General features: G+C 40.5%; 2 protein-coding genes across 2 annotated transcripts in view; one reads left to right on the forward strand and one right to left on the reverse strand.

The window, feature by feature from the left end:
* Positions 1-1696: 1696 nt before the first annotated feature.
* Positions 1697-2170, reverse strand: LOC307059779 (small nuclear ribonucleoprotein E-like). Its single transcript, XM_079714014.1, has one exon. The coding sequence runs from the start codon at positions 2132-2134 to the stop codon at positions 1856-1858; it is 279 nt and encodes a 92-aa protein (XP_079570140.1). The 5' UTR covers positions 2135-2170; the 3' UTR covers positions 1697-1855.
* A 14278-nt stretch (positions 2171-16448) lies between these two features.
* The window catches only part of SUMF1 (sulfatase modifying factor 1), a gene marked incomplete at both ends in the record, with an annotated part of 105604 nt that continues 103545 nt past the window's right edge, over positions 16449-18507 (forward strand). Inside the window, one exon of the mRNA XM_079712767.1 lies at positions 16449-16718. Coding sequence (XP_079568893.1) covers positions 16449-16718 — 270 coding nt within the window. The remainder of the gene's footprint in view (positions 16719-18507) is intronic.

Raw genomic sequence — 18507 nt, forward strand, 5'->3', positions numbered from 1 at the left:
TCCACTCCCCTCTGGTAACTACACATCTGATCGTTTTTCCTCTGAGTTAGTTAGTTACTGAATTACTTAGTCTGTTTTTGGAGGATAATTGGCCTACAGCACTGTGTTAGTTCCTGGTACACAGTATAGTGATTCCATATTTCTATACATGGAATGTATTTCAAAATGATCACCACAATAAGTCTAGTTATGATCTGTCACCATACAAAGATACTACACGATTATTGACTATACTCCCCACACTATACATTTTGTACCTGTGACTCATTTATTTTGCAGCTGGAAGTTTGTACCTCTTAATCTCCCTCACCAATTTCTCTCCCTGACCTAACCCCTCGCCTCTCTCAACCACCTGTTTATTCTCTGTATCTATGACTCTTTCTGTTTTGTTTTGTTTGTTCATTTGTTTTGATTTTTTAGATTCCACATATAAGTGAAATCATACAGTATTTGTCTTTCTCTGACATTTCACTTAGCATAATAATATACAATGGGGAAAAGACGGCCCCTTCAATAAATGGTGTTGGGAAAATTGGACCGCTCCATGCAAAAGAATGAAACTGAACTAGTCTCTCACACAGTTATAAAAATAACTGCAGGTCCCTCCATGTTGCTGCAAAAAGCAAGAATTCATTTTTTATGGCTGAATAATATTCCGCTGTATTCGCCACTTTCTTTATCCATTCGTGTGTTGATGGACACTTAGGTTGCTTCCATATCTTGGCTGTTGTAAATAATGCTGCAATGAACATAGGGGTGCATGTACCTTTCTGAATTTGTGTTTTCATTTTCTTCGGACAAATACCCAAAGTGGAATTGCTGGATTGTAGTGTAGTTCTATTTTTTCATTTTTTGAGGAACTTCCATACTGTTTTCCATAGTAGCCACACCAGTTCCATTCCCACCAACAGTGCGCGAGAGTTCCCTTTTCTCCACATTCTCGCCAATGTTTGTTATTTGTTGTCTTTTTTATTACAGCCATTCTGGCAGGTGTGAGGTGACATCTCATTGTCTTTTTTGATTTGCATTTCCCTGATGATTGGTGTTGCTGAGCATCTTTTTGTGTCTGTTGGTCACCTTTATGTCTTCTTTGGAAAAATATCTTTTTAGGTTCTCTACCCTTTTTTTTTAAATCACTTTGTTTCATTTTTTGATGTTGAGTTGTATGACTTCTTTGTATTTTTGGATATTAACTCCTTATCAGATATATAATTTGCAAATATCTTCTCCCATTCAGTAGGCTGCCTTTTCATTTTATTGATTATTTCCTTCACTGAGCAAAATGTTGTTAGTTCGATGTAGTCCCATTTGTTGAGTTTTGCTTTTGTTTCCCTTATCTGAGGAGACATCTAGAAAAAATATTACTAAGACTTATGTCAGAGAGTGTACTGCCTAGGTTTTCTTCTAGAAGTTTTATGGTTTCAGGTCTTACATTTAAGTCTTTAATCCATTTTGAGCTTATTTTTATAACTGTGTGAGAGACTAGTTCAGTTTCATTCTTTTGCATGGAGCGGTCAAATTTCCCCAACACCATTTATTGAAGGAGCCGTCTTTTCCCCATTGTATATTCTTCCTTCCTTTGTTGTGGATTAATTGCCCATATAAGTGTGGGTTCATTTCTGGGCTCTCTATTCTGTTCCATTAATCTATGTGCCTGTTTTTGTGTCAGTACCTTACTGTTTTGTTTGTTTTTTTTTTTAATAAAAACAATCCCACAGCATTTATTGTCATCTGGTAATAACATAAAGGTGAGCAAAACAATATGAATAAATGCTTTAGAACTACACTTCTAACAAAGCACACCTAAAAAAAACTGTATTGCCTTCTCAACAATTTCTCACTTCATTGATCATTTCTAGTTGGAGACACTTTGCAGCAGAGTAATGTTATCTCCTTTTAGCATGATCCGACCCAGTTGTTTTCTTGACTTTGTTTTTGAATGAATCTCTTCTGCGTCATCTAATACGAGGTTCATATACTCATCAAAACCAATGATACAGCCCTCTATCCGCATATTCACTTGCTCATAAAGCCACACGTGAATCCGAGATCTATTTTGCAAGTATCTGAAGATGAGATTGATTGGCTGCACCATCACCTTCTGCACCTTCTGGCCCCGTCCCCGGTACACCATGGTGGAAGCTCACAAAGACCACACTACCCCGCACACTACCTCAAAAAGCAACTTCCGGAATCAGTACCTTACTGTTTTGATTACTGTAGCTTTGCAGTGTAGTTTGAAATGAGGGAGCGTGATACCTCCAGCTTTATTCTTCTTTATTTTGATAGAGAGTACACTGAATCTGTAGATTGCTTTGGAGAGTATGGTCATTTGAACAATGTTAATTCTTCCAATACATAAGCCTAATATACCTTTCCTCTGTTTGTGTTGTCTTCAATGTCCTTCATCAATGTCTTATAGTTTTCCAAGTACAGGTCTTCTACCTCCTTAGATGGATTTATTCCTCATTATTTTATTCTTTTTGATACTATTGGAAATGTGATTGTTTTATTAATTTCTCTGACAGTTCACTGTTAGTGTATAGAAATGCAACAGATTTCTATATATTGATTTCATATCCTGCAACTTTACCGAAATTGATGTTCTTTAGATTTAAATAAAGAAACAGAGAGACTAAAGTAACTGACTGTGAGGCCTAAATTTTCAAGGTCACAGGGGCTGGACAAGCCCTATGCAAATCAAAGTGATGAGGGAGCAGAAATAACTGTGAGGGAACAGAGAGGAACACAGAGGAGATGCTCACCAGAAGGTGAGATGCTGGGAGTAAAGTTGAGGTTGACCAATACCTAGAATCGTCTGAAGTCCTGGTAATTTCCTTGTCTAATTCCAAACCATTCATAGCCATGCAGTGTGCCACCACCACTGTGTGAGGCAGTGTAACTGAGTAATAAATAGCAGAGGTACTGCCATCACATTGCAGAAGTCCAAGTCTCACTTTCCAATCCCATCATTCCACTTGCCAGCCTCATGACTTTGGGCAAGACCTATATTGGCCCCTTTTCAGGTAAGTAATTTACCTAAACTCTCTGAGTCTCAATCTCCTCATCAGCCAAATTGGTATCATTATAGAACTTCGCTCACTGCCTCGTTAAAGGAATGAAATGAGACAATGCATCTAAGTGCTCAGCACGTAGTAGATACTCAATAAATGAGAGACTATTAGTTAACACTACAGTCTTTATTATTATTACTATTAATGCAACTTTACTCCTTGTATGCAAAGGCATTTAATCAAATAGCTGGTTACGCAAAGTTGTTTACACAGTGAAGTCCTTTAGCTGAAAAGTAGTTTGTATAAAAGGATACTAGAAAGGGGAAATTTTTGGGCGGGGGGAGGCCATGCCACACGGCTTGCGGGATATTTGTTCCCCAACCAAGGATTGAACCCGGGCCCTCAGCAGTGAGAGCATGGAATCCTAACCACTGGCCCACCAGGGAATTTCCAATAGTGGAAATTTTATAAAGGAGTTATTTACTCAGTCCTTTCTTTTGCTGATGATGGAACAAACATCTAAAGAGTCAGTGGTTCTTCCAGTTCACAGAGACACACAAAGGCTATGTGGGGTTGAGAAACCAGGCTTCCTGACCCTAGGCAGGAGGTAAGTCCACTGACTCTCAGATCTTTGGGATTGAAACTACTAAATTAAAGTAGCAAACTTTTCTACCTAGTCTCTTAACCAGCTCTTTATTTTTAGTTTTTAAACAGGAGTCAAGATTAAAATCCTAATGCTATTTACTTTTTATTATATCAATTTTTATTTGTGTAAATTTTATTATATACATTATAATAAATTAAATCCATTTATTTTAGTTAGGTTTTACTCCACTGAGCTTTTGGCTGGTCCATCAATATAGCCAAGTTCCAACAGGAAAGAGACACTTTTCCGTGGTGAAATCACAAGAATGTCCTGGGTTCCCAGTGACCTAACCTGTTCTTCTGTTGCTGTGACCCAGAGGAAAAAATCCTGAAAGAGGAGCAACAGTGGAGTCATTCCATGGCTGACTTATTTTTTTTCACATGACAGTAATACCAATTATCCTAGAAATGGGAGGGGGGAAAAAAACCAAAATCCTTACTTTTTTTGTCAGATTTCCCAGAGGAGCAAGCATGGCACAGTTCCTTTTTCTTTTCTGCAATTATTTTCAAATTAATTTGCTCCTGGCCCAGTTTACTTTTATTCATTTCTATAGCCATTGAATCACACCCAAATGAGCTTCCTCTTTCTATTGTTAGACAAATTTTCTCAAAATATTTAAAAACTTTCTGCTTCCTCTCCATTCTGTTTTGTGGGTGAAGCGTTTTATTCAGACTCTTTCCTCTGAGTCTTCTTGAGTTACAAAGTTAAATGATAATCCGTGGGTGGGAGACTTTGAGAAAGTTTTGACAATCTTAGGAAGACAGTTTGTGAGATGACATTTATTGTCTCTCATTGGCTTATCTATGGATGTGCCTGTGGTGTCTTGTATGTTACACTTAGTAAGTTGTCATTAATAATGAAGATGATGATGATAAACACACTATATTAGAGACCATTTATTGAGGTCTTCCTATGTGTTAAGTGCTTTACATAGGTCATTCTATTTAATCCTCATCGTAGTCCTAAAGGGTGGATTTTATTAACCCTATTTGATAGATGAATTCCAAAATTTAAGTAAGTTGCCCAAGATCATTCAACTTGTAAGCAGCAAGGGCTCTCTGAGTCCTAAGCTCTTATTCATTATATCCATGCCTCTCAAACTGTGGTCCTCAGACCAGCAGCAAGAGCAGCACCTAGGAAATTGTTAGAAATGCAAATTCTTATGCTGCATCCCAGATCTGCTGAATCAGAAATTCAGGGAGTGGGGCCCAGCAATCTGTGTTTTAATCAGCTCTCTGAAAGATTCTGATGGATGCTGAAGTTAGAGAAACAGCTGCAGCATGCTATGCTTTATAGGCACAAAGGCATCACACCTGTAAGGAGGGAAATGACTCCAGGACCTTTGCCTGGCCAGGGACTGGCTGGGACCTGTGGCTTCCTGTCTCTCACAGGGAGGTCCGAGACTTCCTGTGGCTCCAAAGGCCCACAGATCTCCAGGGGTTGGGTGGTTGGCCTTTCTCTGAGTTCCCCTGAACAGCTAGCATATGAGCTCTGTCTGTGCCTGAACCCTAAGTGGTTATCATCACCCTCCAATTCCTCCCTGACCCCATGCAAGACCACTCTCATACTTTTCTAGAGACAAGGGAGAACAGTGAGTGTGAAGGTTGAGATGCAGTGTCCCCCTCTGGTGCTCAGACTCACTATGGTCCAACTGTGCCCCCAGCCAAAGCACATCGTCTGACACTGCAAAGGATGCTCTGTACATCTGCTGACCTTCTGTTGTGACCCCCAGCCTGCCTCTAGTGCTAATGCTGGAACAGAAAGATGTATTTATGTTAGTTTCCCATTGTTGCCATAAAAAATGATCAGAAACTTAATGACTTAACAAACACAGATTTATTATCTTATGGTTCTATAGGTCAGAAGACCAACGTGGGTCTCATTGAGCCAAAACCAAGGTACATTCCTTCCTTTCTGGGGACTCTAGAGGAGAATCTGTTTCCTTGCCTCTTCAATCTTCCAGAGACTGCCCACATTCCTTGGCTTGTGGACCCTTTCTCCATCTACAACATCAATAATGTTGCATCTCTCTGACCATTCTTCAATAGTCACATCTCCCTCTGACCACAGCCAAGAGGTGTTCTGCTCACCTATGTAATTAGATTGAGCAGGGCAATCTCCCCATCTCAAGGACCTTAACTTAATCACATCTGCAAAATCCCTTTTGCCACATAAGGTAACGTATTTATAGATTCTGAAATTAGGACGTGGACGTCTCTGGAGCCATTATTCTGCCTACCAGAGTCTTCTCTTGTAGCACAGAGCACAGCATTCTTTTTCGGAGACTATAGTTGCAAATTCCAAGAGATAGGAGCAAGAAGAGAAAATGAATTTATATATTATTTGTCATTTAGAGGACTATACAAAGCCATGTTTCCTTGATTCCAAGACCATTTACTGAAATATATACCCTGCTTTGAAAAAAAATTTTTTTGAGGGAAAAGGAAGCACTACCATATTATATGTATACCTAGCTCACAAGATACAACCAGAATTCAGAAACAATACAATAAGATATGGAAATGTGTTGCAGAATCAAAGTGATACCATAGTAAAACCAGCTAGTGTTTATTTCCTTTCTTATACCTATATATTTGGTCTCAATAAAATATGATTATGAAGTAGGCAAGGTAGGAGACTCAGGTGCGTAGAAGCTTAATTACTAAACCTAAAGTTTCCTAAATAAATGCTGGGACCCAAAGCTAATCTTTGAGTCTGATGCCAGGACCTCTCTATTACTTGAGGCACATCTTCCCAGAGAGACATTACTTCCTCAGTGATCTCCAATCTTTGGGTCACAGACCCCTGGGGAACCAGTGATTACAAGTATTGGGAGTTCATTCAAATGTTAAGCATTGCCTGAAGCCCAAAAAGCTAATATATTTCTAAACCTTTCAAATACATACAGGAACTGATGTGATTTAATACGCAGTTTCCTTTGCTAATGTACTGCCTTCAAAGCAGCATCTTGATGTTTCATTTTCCAAATAAGTGGTTACTAAAAGTAAAACTTCTATTGTAGGAGCATCTGAAATATAAATGTATGTTTATACTATATATATATATATATATATATATATATATATATATTTCCCTTTTCCAATTGATTTCTTGTTGAAAAAGTTGGGAATCATTCTTCTCCATCATTTCATTTGACTTTCCATCTTTACAGCCAGGAGGGTCAGCCAGATGGATATAACAGCACCTCCATCCAGTGCTTATGTGACGATCCACTTTAATTCATCCAACAAGTATTTATTGCATATCCACTAGGTGCTGAGCACAGTTCCAGGCACCGAAGATACAACAGAGAAGAAAACAGATGAAGATTCTTGCCCTTGTGGAACTGATATTAAATAATTTAAAACATGTGAAATACTTAGAACATTGCTTGGTACCTAGGAATAGCTCAAGAATTATTAGTTCTTATGATTATTATAATTATCAACTTATGTAATATCTAAAATGAGCATTCCAGAGTATTTTTTAAAAATAGGACACATTCCTCTGTATATTTAGAGAGTAAAAATGAGAAGTCCAAAGAGGCAGAAACATTTTGCCACGGGGTTCTTTCATTAGGCATTCTTTAGCATCATTGTGTGGTGAAATCACTGGTTTGGAAAGTCTGCTAACTGCGGCTTTTTAATTTGTGTGTGTGTGTGTGGCCACGCGGAGCAGCTTGCAGGGATCTTAGCTTCCCGACCAGGGATTGAACCTGGGCTCCAGCAGTGGAAGCACCAAGTCCTAATCACTGGACCGCCAGGGAATTCCCTAACTGAGGCTTTTTAGTTTTGCTAGTTTGTGCTGCAGTCAATGAGAAAAATTTATACCGAGAGAAATTTTCATTTTGTTTGCTTTTTTCTTCTCCTCTTGCTCAAATAGTTTCATCTTGCTTCTCTCCCACCTTCAGAGCCGAATGATGTTGTGCACTAGTGTTGAGGCCACGGACACCAGCCTTCTCGGGACCCTTCATGGCCTCACCACTGTGACACAGCCCTCGTCCAGCTTTGACAGCTGCTGACACTCAGGGTCTCACTGCTTCCGGTTCATCTGTCACCGAGAGGAAGCCTGGTTTCCCCAACTCCTCTCTCTTACCCCACAGCCCACCGCAGGCCCACAGAAGCCTATGGTTTAGCTGTGCTTGAGTCACATTGCCATCCCTGGTCCAATCAGCTGTAACTGGAAGTTCAGGCAAAACCGGCTTGTGCATCAGAACCTCTTAAAGCAATGCTTGGTGGGCCCACCCTCAGACTCAGGAGGTCTTGAGTGGGGCCCAAGAATTTGCATTTCTAACAAGTTCCCCAATGCTGCTGATGCTGCTGATTCAGACAGTTTATAGATGCCGGCTCTTGTAAACCAAGCCGCTAGCTGTACTCCTTTGTACCTGTGCTGGGAGGGACATTTTTCTCTTAGCAATGCTGGAGGCAGGTATGGCAAGCTCCGTGACAATTCCAGTACAGTGTACCATTTTCCTTTCTCCAAACTTACCATCCATTCATATTCCCGATGTTCTTGAACAGTGGTGATTGGAGAGAAAGATGGGAAGAAGCTAGAGTGCGCCAAAAGAAGTTCAGAGCAAGTAAAAGATGCTTTATGGGCCTTTGGGAAGAGAAAGGAAGGAATAACATAAAAAATCACCGTCCTAGCTTCTCTTCTAAATCCTAACATTGATGCCCACCCACCCTGGAGAGGGTCTTCTGCTTTACTCAGTCCACCAATTCAAATGCACTAGACAGAGAGGCTTTTCCTGCTGAATGCACCTTCCTGCCTCCTTCCTTTCACAGGTTTCAAATCTGTATTGCGGTCTGGAGTCTTTCAATGCCCGTTCCTTTGTATTCCCTTGTCCCTTTAGTTTTCACAGGTGTTACCAGCAATAAATCTCTTGTATTTCTGATTACATCTTGGCATCTGTTTCTTTTTAAATTAATTTTTATTGGACTATAGTTGTTTTACAATGTTGTGTTAGTTTCTGCTGTACAGCAAAGTGAATCGGCTATACATATACATACATCCCCTCTTTTTTGGATTTCCTTTCCATTTAGGTCACCACAGAGCACCAAATAGTGTTCCCTGTGCTATACAGTAGGTTCTCATTAGTTATCTATTTTAAACATAGTAGTGTATACATGTCAAATCAATCTCCCAATTCATCCCACCCCCCTTTCCCCACCTGGTCTTCATACGTCTGTTCTCTACATCTGTGTCTCTATTTCTGCTTTGCAAATAAAATCATCTGTATTGTTTTTCTAGATTCCACATATAAGTGATATTATGCAATATTTGTTTTTCTCTTTCTGACTTACTTCACTCTGTATGGCAGTCTCTAGCTCTATCCACATCTCTGCAAATGGCACAATTTTGTTCCTTTTTATGGCTGAGTAATATTCCATTGCATATATGTACCACATCTTCTGTATCCATTCTTCCGTTGAGGGACATTCAGGTTGTTTCCAGATCCTGGCTATTGTAAATAGTGCTGCAGTGAATATTGAGGCACGCGTATCTTTTGAATTACGGTTTTCTCCAGGTATATGCCCAGGAGTGGGATTGCTGGTTCATATGGTAGATCTATTTTTAGTTTTGTAGGGAACCTCCATACTGTTCTCCATAGTGGCCGTATTAATTTACATTCCCACCAGCAGAGTAAGAGGGTTCCATTTTTTTCTCCACACCCTCTCCAGCATTTATTGTTTGTGGATGTTTTTGATCATGGCCATTCTGACCGGTGTGAGGTGATACCTCATTGTAGTTTTGACTTGCATTTCTCTAATAATTCTGTAATAATTTGGTTGGATTGTTTGTTTTGTTGATATTGAGCTGCATGAGCTGTTTGTATATTTTGGAGATTAATCCCTTGTCAGTTACTTCATTTGCAAATATTTTTTCCTATTCTGAGGGTTGTCTATTCGTCTTATTTATGGTTTCCTTTGCTGTGCAAAAACTTTTAAGTTTCATTAGGTCCCATTTGTTTATTTTTGCTTTTATTTCCATTACTCTAAGAGGTGGGTCAAAAAAGATCTTGCTGTGATTTATGTCCGAGAGTGTTCTACCTATGTTTTCCTCTAAGAGTTTTATAGTGTCTGGCTTTACATTTAGGTCTTTAATCCATTTTGAGTTTATTTTTGTGTATGCTGTTTATTTGCTTTGGGAGAGTTTCTAATTTCATTCTTTTACATGTAGCTGTCCAGTTTTCCCAGCACCACTTATTGAAGAGACTGCCTTTTCCCCATTGTTTATTCTTGCCTCCTTTGTCATGGATTGGGTGACCATAGGTGCATGGGTTTATCTCTGGGCTTGCTATCCTCTTCCACTGATCTATATTTCTGGTTTTGGAGACATTTGTTTGTTTGTTTGTTTGTTTGTTTGTTTTTTGCATTATGCAGGCCTCTCACTGTTGTGGCCTCTCCCATTGCGGAGCACAGGCTGCGGACGCGCAGGCTCAGTGGCCATGGCTCACGGGCCCAGCCGCTCTGCAGCATGTGGGATCTTCCCGGACCGGGGCACGAACCCGTGTCCCCTGCATCAGCAGGCGGACTCTCAACCACTGCGCCACCAGGGAAGCCCTGGAAGCATCTGTTTTTGACATGAACCACACTGACAGAGTTGGTACTAGAAGTGGTCTGAGAAAGCAGGTGATAAGATGGGATTTGAGGACTGGGTCATCCACTGCCTGGCTGGCAGTGAGGATGCCCATCTTTTTTTAATGAGATAGAGTTGATGTACAATATTATATAAGTTACAGGTGTACAACATAGTGATTCACAATTTTTAAAGGTTATACTCCATTTATAGTTATCATAAAATAGTGGCTGTTTTCCCTGTGTTGTACAATATATCCTTGTATCTTCTTTATTTTATACATGGTAGTTTGCCGCCCTCCTTCCCTCTCACCACTGGTAACCACTACTTTGTTCTCTATATCTGTGCATCTGTTTCCTTTTAGTTATATTCACTAGATTGTTTTAGTTTTTAGATTCCACATATAAGTGATATCATACAGTATTTGTCTCTGACTTATTTCACTTAGCATAATATCCCCCAAGGACATCCATGTTGTTGCAAATGGCAAAATTTCATTCTTTTCTATGGCTGAGTAGTATTCCATTACATATGTGTGTGCATATATATATATGTATGTGTGTATATATATATATCTTCTTTATCCACTATTGATGGACACTTAGGTTGCTTCCATATCTCAGCTACTATAAATAATGCTTCTATGAACATTGGGGTGCATGTATCTTTCTGAATTAGTATTTTCATTTTTTTTCCAGATGTATACCCAGGAGTGGAATTGCTGGGTCATATCATAATTCTATTTTTAGTTTTTTGAGAACCCTCCATACTATTTTCCACAATGGCTGCACAAGTTCACATTCCCACCAACTGTGTATGAGGGTGCCATTTTCTCCATATCCTCACCAACATTCCTATTTGTGTTCTTTTTGATGATAGCCATTCTGACAGGTGTGTGGTGATATCTTTTTGCGGTTTTAATTTGCATTTATCTGATGATTAATGATGTTGAGAATCTTGTCATGTGCCTGTTGGCTATCTGCATGTCTTCTTTGGAAAAGTGTCTGTTCAGGTCTTCTGCCCATTTTTTAATCAGGTTGTTTGTTTTTTTTGTTGTTGAGTTGTTTGACCTGTTTATATATTTTGGATATTAACCCCTTATTGGTCATATCATTAGAAGATATTTTCTCCCATTCAGTAGGTTGTCTTTTCCTTTTGTTGATGGTTTCCTTTGCTGTGCAAATACTTTCAAGCCTAATTAGGTCCCATTTGTTTATTTTTGCTTTTACTTCCTTTGCTTTAGGAGACAGATTCCCCCCAAAAAATACTGCTGCGATTTATGTCAAAGAGTGTTCTGCCTATGTTTTCTTCTAGGGGTTTTATGGTTTCCAGTCTTACATTTAGGTCTTAATCCATTTTGAGTTTATTTTTGTATATGGTATTAGAGAATGTTCTAATTTTGTTCTTTTACATGTAGCTGTCCAGTTTTCCCAGCACTCCTTATTGAAGAGACTGTCTTTTCTCATTGTATATTCCTGCCTTCTTTGTTGTAGATTAATTGACCATACATGTGTGTGGATTTATTTCTGGGCTTTCTATCCTTTCTATCCTTTTCCATTGATCTATGTGTCTGTTTTTGTGCCAGTACCATACTCTTTTGAATCCTGTAGCTTTGCAGTACAGTCTGAAGTCAGTGAACATGATTCCTCCAGCTCTGTTCTTCCTCCTCAGAGGACCCCCATCTTGAGTGGTATGTAGGGTATGGACAGCCCCTGGCACAAGGTGGCAGCCCAACTGTTAAAATTTTTGCTGGTGCTGACATGGGAAAATGTCCATGTGGAAAGGAACATCTACACCAGTGTGCTGATTTGGGGAATTTGAAAGATGTAGAGGAACAATGCATCCAAGAATAATGGGATTGGCTGGTTATTACCAAGTGGCATTGACACCCTAAAGAGAGACAAAGAGAAACAAGGGCAGCTAAAAAAACAGTTAAGAAGTCCATGTGAGAGCCAAAGGGGCTCTTTGGTAGCTGTTTAAGAGCAGGTCGAGCTGAGTGTCAGGCTAATGATCTGACTGTTAGAATCCAGAGCTCCAGAGATGTTTGGATGCTCAGCCACGGCAGGCTTCCTATGCTAACGTCAGGGATCAGGCTGGAAAAACCTGGGACCCAAAACATGGGGCAGGAACATGTAGGTGGAGGCCCCTGAGAAATGTGGCTCTGCAGACTTCTCTGAGCCCCAGAGCCTGCAGAGAACTAGTACTGAGTTTGGAGAACTAGCAGGTCCTCCATGTGGGAAGATGCTGAAGGTCCTCCTCACCCCAGGCAGTGCCCCCACCTCCTCTGTGCCTGCCAGGCTATAAGGAGAGTTAAATCCCAGTATAGCCAAACTGAAGAAATGCTGGGCCTCAGAAAGGAGAAAAGAGATTTTACTCTAAAGGAAATGCAAGAATTAACTAGCATGATGGAGAAAGTAGAACCCCTCAGACATTGTTGATGGGAATGTAAACTGGTACAGGCGCTTTGGAAAACAGTTTGGTAGCTCCTGCAAGAGGTTACAGAGTTACCATGTAACCAAACAATCCCACCCCTAGTTTATACCCAAGAGAAATGAAACATATGTCCACACAAAACTTGTAGACAAATGTTCATATGCTGTCCATAGCTGCATTATTCATAATAGCTAAAAAGTGGAAACAATCCAAATGTCCATCAACTGATGAAAGGATGAATTAAATTTGGTATTTTGGCCATAAAAAGGAAAGAAGTGTTGATTTGTGCTACAACATGGATGAATCTCAGAAATATTCCAAGTGAAAGAAGCAGACACAAAAAGCCATATGTTTTATGATTTCATTTACAAGAAATGTCCAAGGCTATGGAGACAGAAAGTCGAGTGGGTGTTACCTGGGGCAGGGTTGGGGGGATGAAGGAATGAAGAGTGACTGTTGATGAGGTTTGGAGTTTCTTTGGGGGGGATAATAAAAATGTTCCAAAATTAGATTGTGGTGATGGTTGTATAATAATGTGAGTATATGAAAAATCATTGAATTATATACTTTAAAAGGGTGGATTGTATGGTGTGTGAATTATATCTCAGTAAAGCTGTTTTACAAAGGAATTAACTAGCACATATGAACCAAAGCCAGGGAAGTAACCTTGGGCCTGAACTGTGTGGGTATTTGATTAAGGGCCCAAAACACAAGAATGGATGGGCGGGAATGTATTGACTTGGAAGTTCTCACTTAGGACTTGGGATTTCATACCTTGGCAAGGACCCCAGGGAAAGGGGCAGACTCACTGCTAGAGTGGATCTAGAAGCCGGGAGAAAGCAGTGGCTTACTCTAAATGAAGGTGAAATGCATGGGTTGCTGAGGCAGATAGAAGAAAGGACTTGATAGCTCAGGGAAGTAAAAATGCTGTTTGGATTTATTCTGAGAGGCCAGAAGACCCACTGAGGACTGTATTCCCTGGGAGGGCCCTCATGAGATGCTAGGTGCCAAGGCTGTCAGGCATGCACGGGGCAGAGGGGCACCAGCATCACTCAGCAATTCAACAGAGGCTCGCCTCGTCCTGGTCCTCAAAGGAGTACACTCTTTCTGTGCACAGGAAAGATCCCATTGAACTACAAGCCATGCCTACTATCAGGGCACTTTGGACTCCTTGTGTTCAGGGACCAGCAGGCAAGACAAGGAGTCTATAACTTGGCAGGGAAATTGACCTTGATTAGCAGGAAAAGTGTGAGATGTCTTCTCAAAACTGTGTAATGACATTGCCTTTCAGTTAGAGTAAAAGCTTACTAGATCCTACATAATCTGCCCCCTGTTACTTCCTGGCCTCCTTTGTTTTTCCCCCTTCCCTTGTTCATTCTACTGCAGTCACACTGGTCTCGCTGTTTAGTGAACACGGAAGTCACTGTCAGGTCTGAGGTCTTTCATCTAGCTTCATTAGATGGAAGGGGCAAGAAGACCAGCAGAAGGAACTTAAGTGGGAGTCAGAGCATGAGAGAAAGTCTAGATAAATTGCCCTAATTGTTGTAGAGTTGATTGCTGAGCTGTACTTTGATTCCTAGCATGGCCTTCTCACCTATGGATTTCTCATCATTTTTTCCCACTTACTCATTGATTAGTGACCAATAAGAAATTATTTAATGAATTGAGAGAGAAGGTTGATACTTTCTGGAGAATCAACAAAGTTTCCATCTTTGATAATGATGGCTAATAATAGCAAACATTTTTTTGAGGTATTGTGAAATGCTAAGACTTTTACAACTCTATCTTACTTAATCTTCATAAAATCTGTAAGAAGGTGCTATTATTCTCCCCGTTTCACACATGAAGAAATAGTGGCTTAGAAAGGTGAATGCTTCTTGTAAGTGGCCAGCTTTAAACACAGCCCTTTCTGAGTCTAAAATCTGTATTATTTTCTCAACAATTTGTTTCTCTTTAAGGGAAAGACATCATGATTACTGCCATTCATTTTTCCATTAACTCAACAAATATTCACTAAGTGTTTATTAAGTGCCAGTTCTTGGCCTAATTTTGCAGATACAATGGTGAACAAATAGGCAGTATCCTTGCCTTCATGAAGCTTATCGCCTAATAGTGTAGCAGGACCATCAATCAAAGGAATTCAGGGCTCGGTAGGGCAGCAGGCTTGTGCTGAGATTGAACACTTGCAAAGAGACTGACAAAGATTATCTCTGACATAGAATCTATATTTCTGCACAGTTAATATGTAAAACCTTGGTTAAAGCATTGACCTTTTAGCCTCATCAGTTGTAAAATGGGTATAGTAATAGTAGATTTCTTGCCAAGGGGTTGTGAAGTTAAATGAGAAAATGTGTGAAAGCTCTTGGCAAACTGTAAAATAGCAAGTATGGAAGGACTTAAAATTTTTTTCACCTGTTTTTTTTCATTTGTGATAAAGTTGACATATTAGATTAGTTTCAGGTGTACAACAGAATGATTCCCTATTTGTATGTATTGCAAAATGATCACCACGGACTTTCCTTTATATTAAAAAAATTCAAACATAGACTAGAAAGAATAGGACAATAACCACTCAAAAATCCATAAAGCAGCTTTAACAATGACCAACTCATGGCCAATTGTGTTTCATCTCTAGCCATCCCCCCCATTCACCATATTTTGAGAAGCAACTCCTTGGCAACAGCATGTCTTTTTATCTATCTATCTATCTATCTATTAATCATCTATTTCAATACATATATCTCAAAGGAAGGGATTCTTTTAAAAACATACCCACAAATACCATTATCACTCTTAAAAAACTAAAAACAGAATTGACAGTAATTCTTAATTTTATCAAATATCATAACTTGATTTAGTGGCCATATTTCTCTGATTATCCTAAAAAATTTGAGATCAGTAGGTTTGAATCAGTTTTTAGATAAGATTCATATATACTACAATTGTGTGAGATGTCATATTTAATCTATAGGTCCCCCCTATTTCTGGTTTTTGTTTTGCCTTCCCCCCCCCCCCCGAAGAGATTGGGTCTTATAAAACAGTGGTTCTCAAACTTTAGTGTGCATCAGTATGCTTTAGAATCATCTGGAGAACTTGTTAAATGCACAGATTGATGTGTCCTGTCCCCAGACATTCTGAGTATTGAATTTCTAACAAGTTCCCGGGTGATGCTGATGCTGCTGGTCTGGGACGACACTTTGAGAGGCACAGTAGGGATTTCTCTAACTGTATCCCTTGGTGAGGTGTCCTTCAACACGTTCATCTTCCATTTTCCTGTTAAGGGAAACTTATTGAATTGCCTGCATTACAGCATAATGGTTTAAAACTCAGGGTTTGAAGGTATGTGTTAGAGACGCAGTGTGGCTGGGTTTAAACCTCGTCTTTTGACATTTATTTGCCTTGGGACCTTGGGCAGATCACTTAAGTGTTCTGTGCACTCAACATTCAGGGTCCTCGTGAGGATTAAACGAGATTTCAAAAAATAAAGTGCTCACCTAGTGTATTGCCTGGCACATAACAAATGCTCAATAAACTCGATGATAATTTTTTCAACCTAAAAATAATAATGGGGCGCACAGGCTGCGGAAGGCCAAGACTTTTTGGGTTTTCTTGTTTTCACATCAGGAGAGCCAAAGAGGAAGGCTCTAAAGGAGAGGTACCTGGAGAGAGGGGGAAAGAGGGCAACTCTTAGGCACACTGAAGTCAGCCTAGGGCTTGGCGCCTTTAAGGAGGGCGGGGCCACGTGACCCAAAGGGTCACATGGCTAGTGGGAAAACATGGCTGCGCCCGCGCTAGGGCCGGCTCGAGGACGAGGCACCTGGCTCGGTCTCGTTCTCTCTTTGCCTCTGCTTTTGCTGCTGGGCCGGGCGGCGGGAGGCGAAGAGGCCGGGGCCGAGGCGGGCGCGGCGTCCCTCGCGGGCTCGTGCGGTTGTGGCACTCCCCAGCGGCCCGGGGCCCGTGGCAGCTCGGCGGCCGCGCACCGATACTCGCGGGAGGCGAACGCCCCGGGCTCGGTAGCCGGAGAGCGGCCGTTCCCTCCCACCAAGGTGCTCTTTTGGTTCCCTAACGACGGGTGGGGGTCGCCGGGTTCCTCGACAGGGTTGGGATGGGTAAGGCCAGGGGTTGGAGGAAGGCAAGTAAAGATTATAATCACATTGCCAAATCGCGCACTCGCAGCTGCAGTTTGATGAGAAGTTCTTCCGCCCTCCGAAACGGGTGGGTCTTGGGGCTCTGCATAACGCTCAGCATTAGGGAGTTTGGTTTGAGGACAGTTGTCTTTCCTTTTCTTACCTCTTATCTCCTGCTTCCTCGTTCTTGCACCCTGTCTTCTTGATGAGGTTCTCAGAATTTTAAGTCAGATAGATGTGGGTTTAAGTCCTGCGTTCCTCTTATTAATTGTGAAGGAATCAGGACGCTGGGTGTCAGTGTCTCTAACCTTTACTTATCAGTAGTCTCTGACAGTAGACTCTGCTTCTTGAGGACAAGGACTTGTCTTATTTATTCTGCTATTCCTAGCACTTTAGTACATGGGAAAGACTAAGTAAACAGTAGTTGTTTTATTACTATCGTTTATCTATACCTTGCACAGTGCCTGAATGTTTTATGGGCTAGGATATGTAAATAATAACATTAATAATAACTATTATTTAGTTCTTAGTTAAAACAAAAAACAAAAAAAATTAATAACTGTTCCTTAGTTCTTACCATTCCAGGTATTTTGCATATTGGTATGGTTGTGAAAACAACTTAGATCTGCTGACTCCCAAAGAAGTTCTTCTTCTTGAATATCAGTACACCCTTTCCAGCTTTTTCCGTCCCAGTTTTTTTTTTCCTGTGGGTTAATTCTGACCAATTTTCAGGACTTAGGTGAGAGGTAACATCCTCCTGCAGGCCTTACCTGACCTCTTTCCTTCCTTCCCCTTCAGTATTTCCATATGCTGCCGCAGTTGTACCTGTTTGCTCTGACGTAACCATTACTGAAGATATTTGTCTGTTGGTGTCTCTCCCCAGCTAGGTTGTGAGAGGGAGGGGAGTCAGGACCGTATTTTTGTGACTTGGGTATAGAGTGTTAGGAGGTTGGTAGCTGGACTTCTCATTGTTTCTCCATCCTGTATAATTACTGGCCTTTAAAATTTTTCCTGTTGTTCCTCAGAGGATTCCCTGCATTATTAGTGTTTATCTTTTGTGTGGTGGGGAGCCTTGGTTACAGTTGTGTAGTGTGTGTTGGCCATACTTGATTTTAATTTCTCTATAACTTGAATGGTAATTGATAATCAATTTCTCCCTCCTCCTCCAGGGAAAGCCCTCTGTTTATCTGCTTTGTAACTAACGGGCGCTGTCTTATTTGCATGTACATTGGTCTGTGTCAAACTTTTGCCGAGAACCTTCTGACCAGTACTGAACATTTCTCATTTTAAATGCTCCAGTGTCCTACTGATTCCAGAATGGGATGTACGTATCATTATAAGATACACATTTTTCATCCCTTTAGAGTGGTTTCACGTCCGGACTGAGTATTGTATGGGTCATCTTTGGCCATATTTTACATTCATTTTATAAAGGGAAAAATATATAATTAATTAATTTATATTTTGTATATGTGTATTTATTTTATGTTTATCTTCCCTTGCACTCAGTTTCCATAATGTTTGGCAGCATCCCAAGTTATTAGTAAACTAGCAGTTGTTGAGAACACAGCTCACAAGCCTTCAAGGACTCTTAAACTTAATGCTTGAACCTGAAGTAGACTTCTCATCAAGACCTTTAGGACTTCATAGGAGGCTGTTCTTTGTCTCTCTGTTTTCCCTGGTTTCAGATGTTTTAGTTCATGTGCAG

Source organism: Hyperoodon ampullatus (assembly GCF_949752795.1).
Source record: "Hyperoodon ampullatus genome assembly, chromosome: 10".
Taxonomy (NCBI): Eukaryota; Metazoa; Chordata; class Mammalia; order Artiodactyla; family Ziphiidae; genus Hyperoodon; species Hyperoodon ampullatus.

Bases quoted from the DNA above. Each gene is read 5' to 3' on its own strand.
- LOC307059779 (XM_079714014.1), bottom strand. From the start codon at position 2,134: ATGGTGTACCGGGGACGGGGCCAGAAGGTGCAGAAGGTGATGGTGCAG.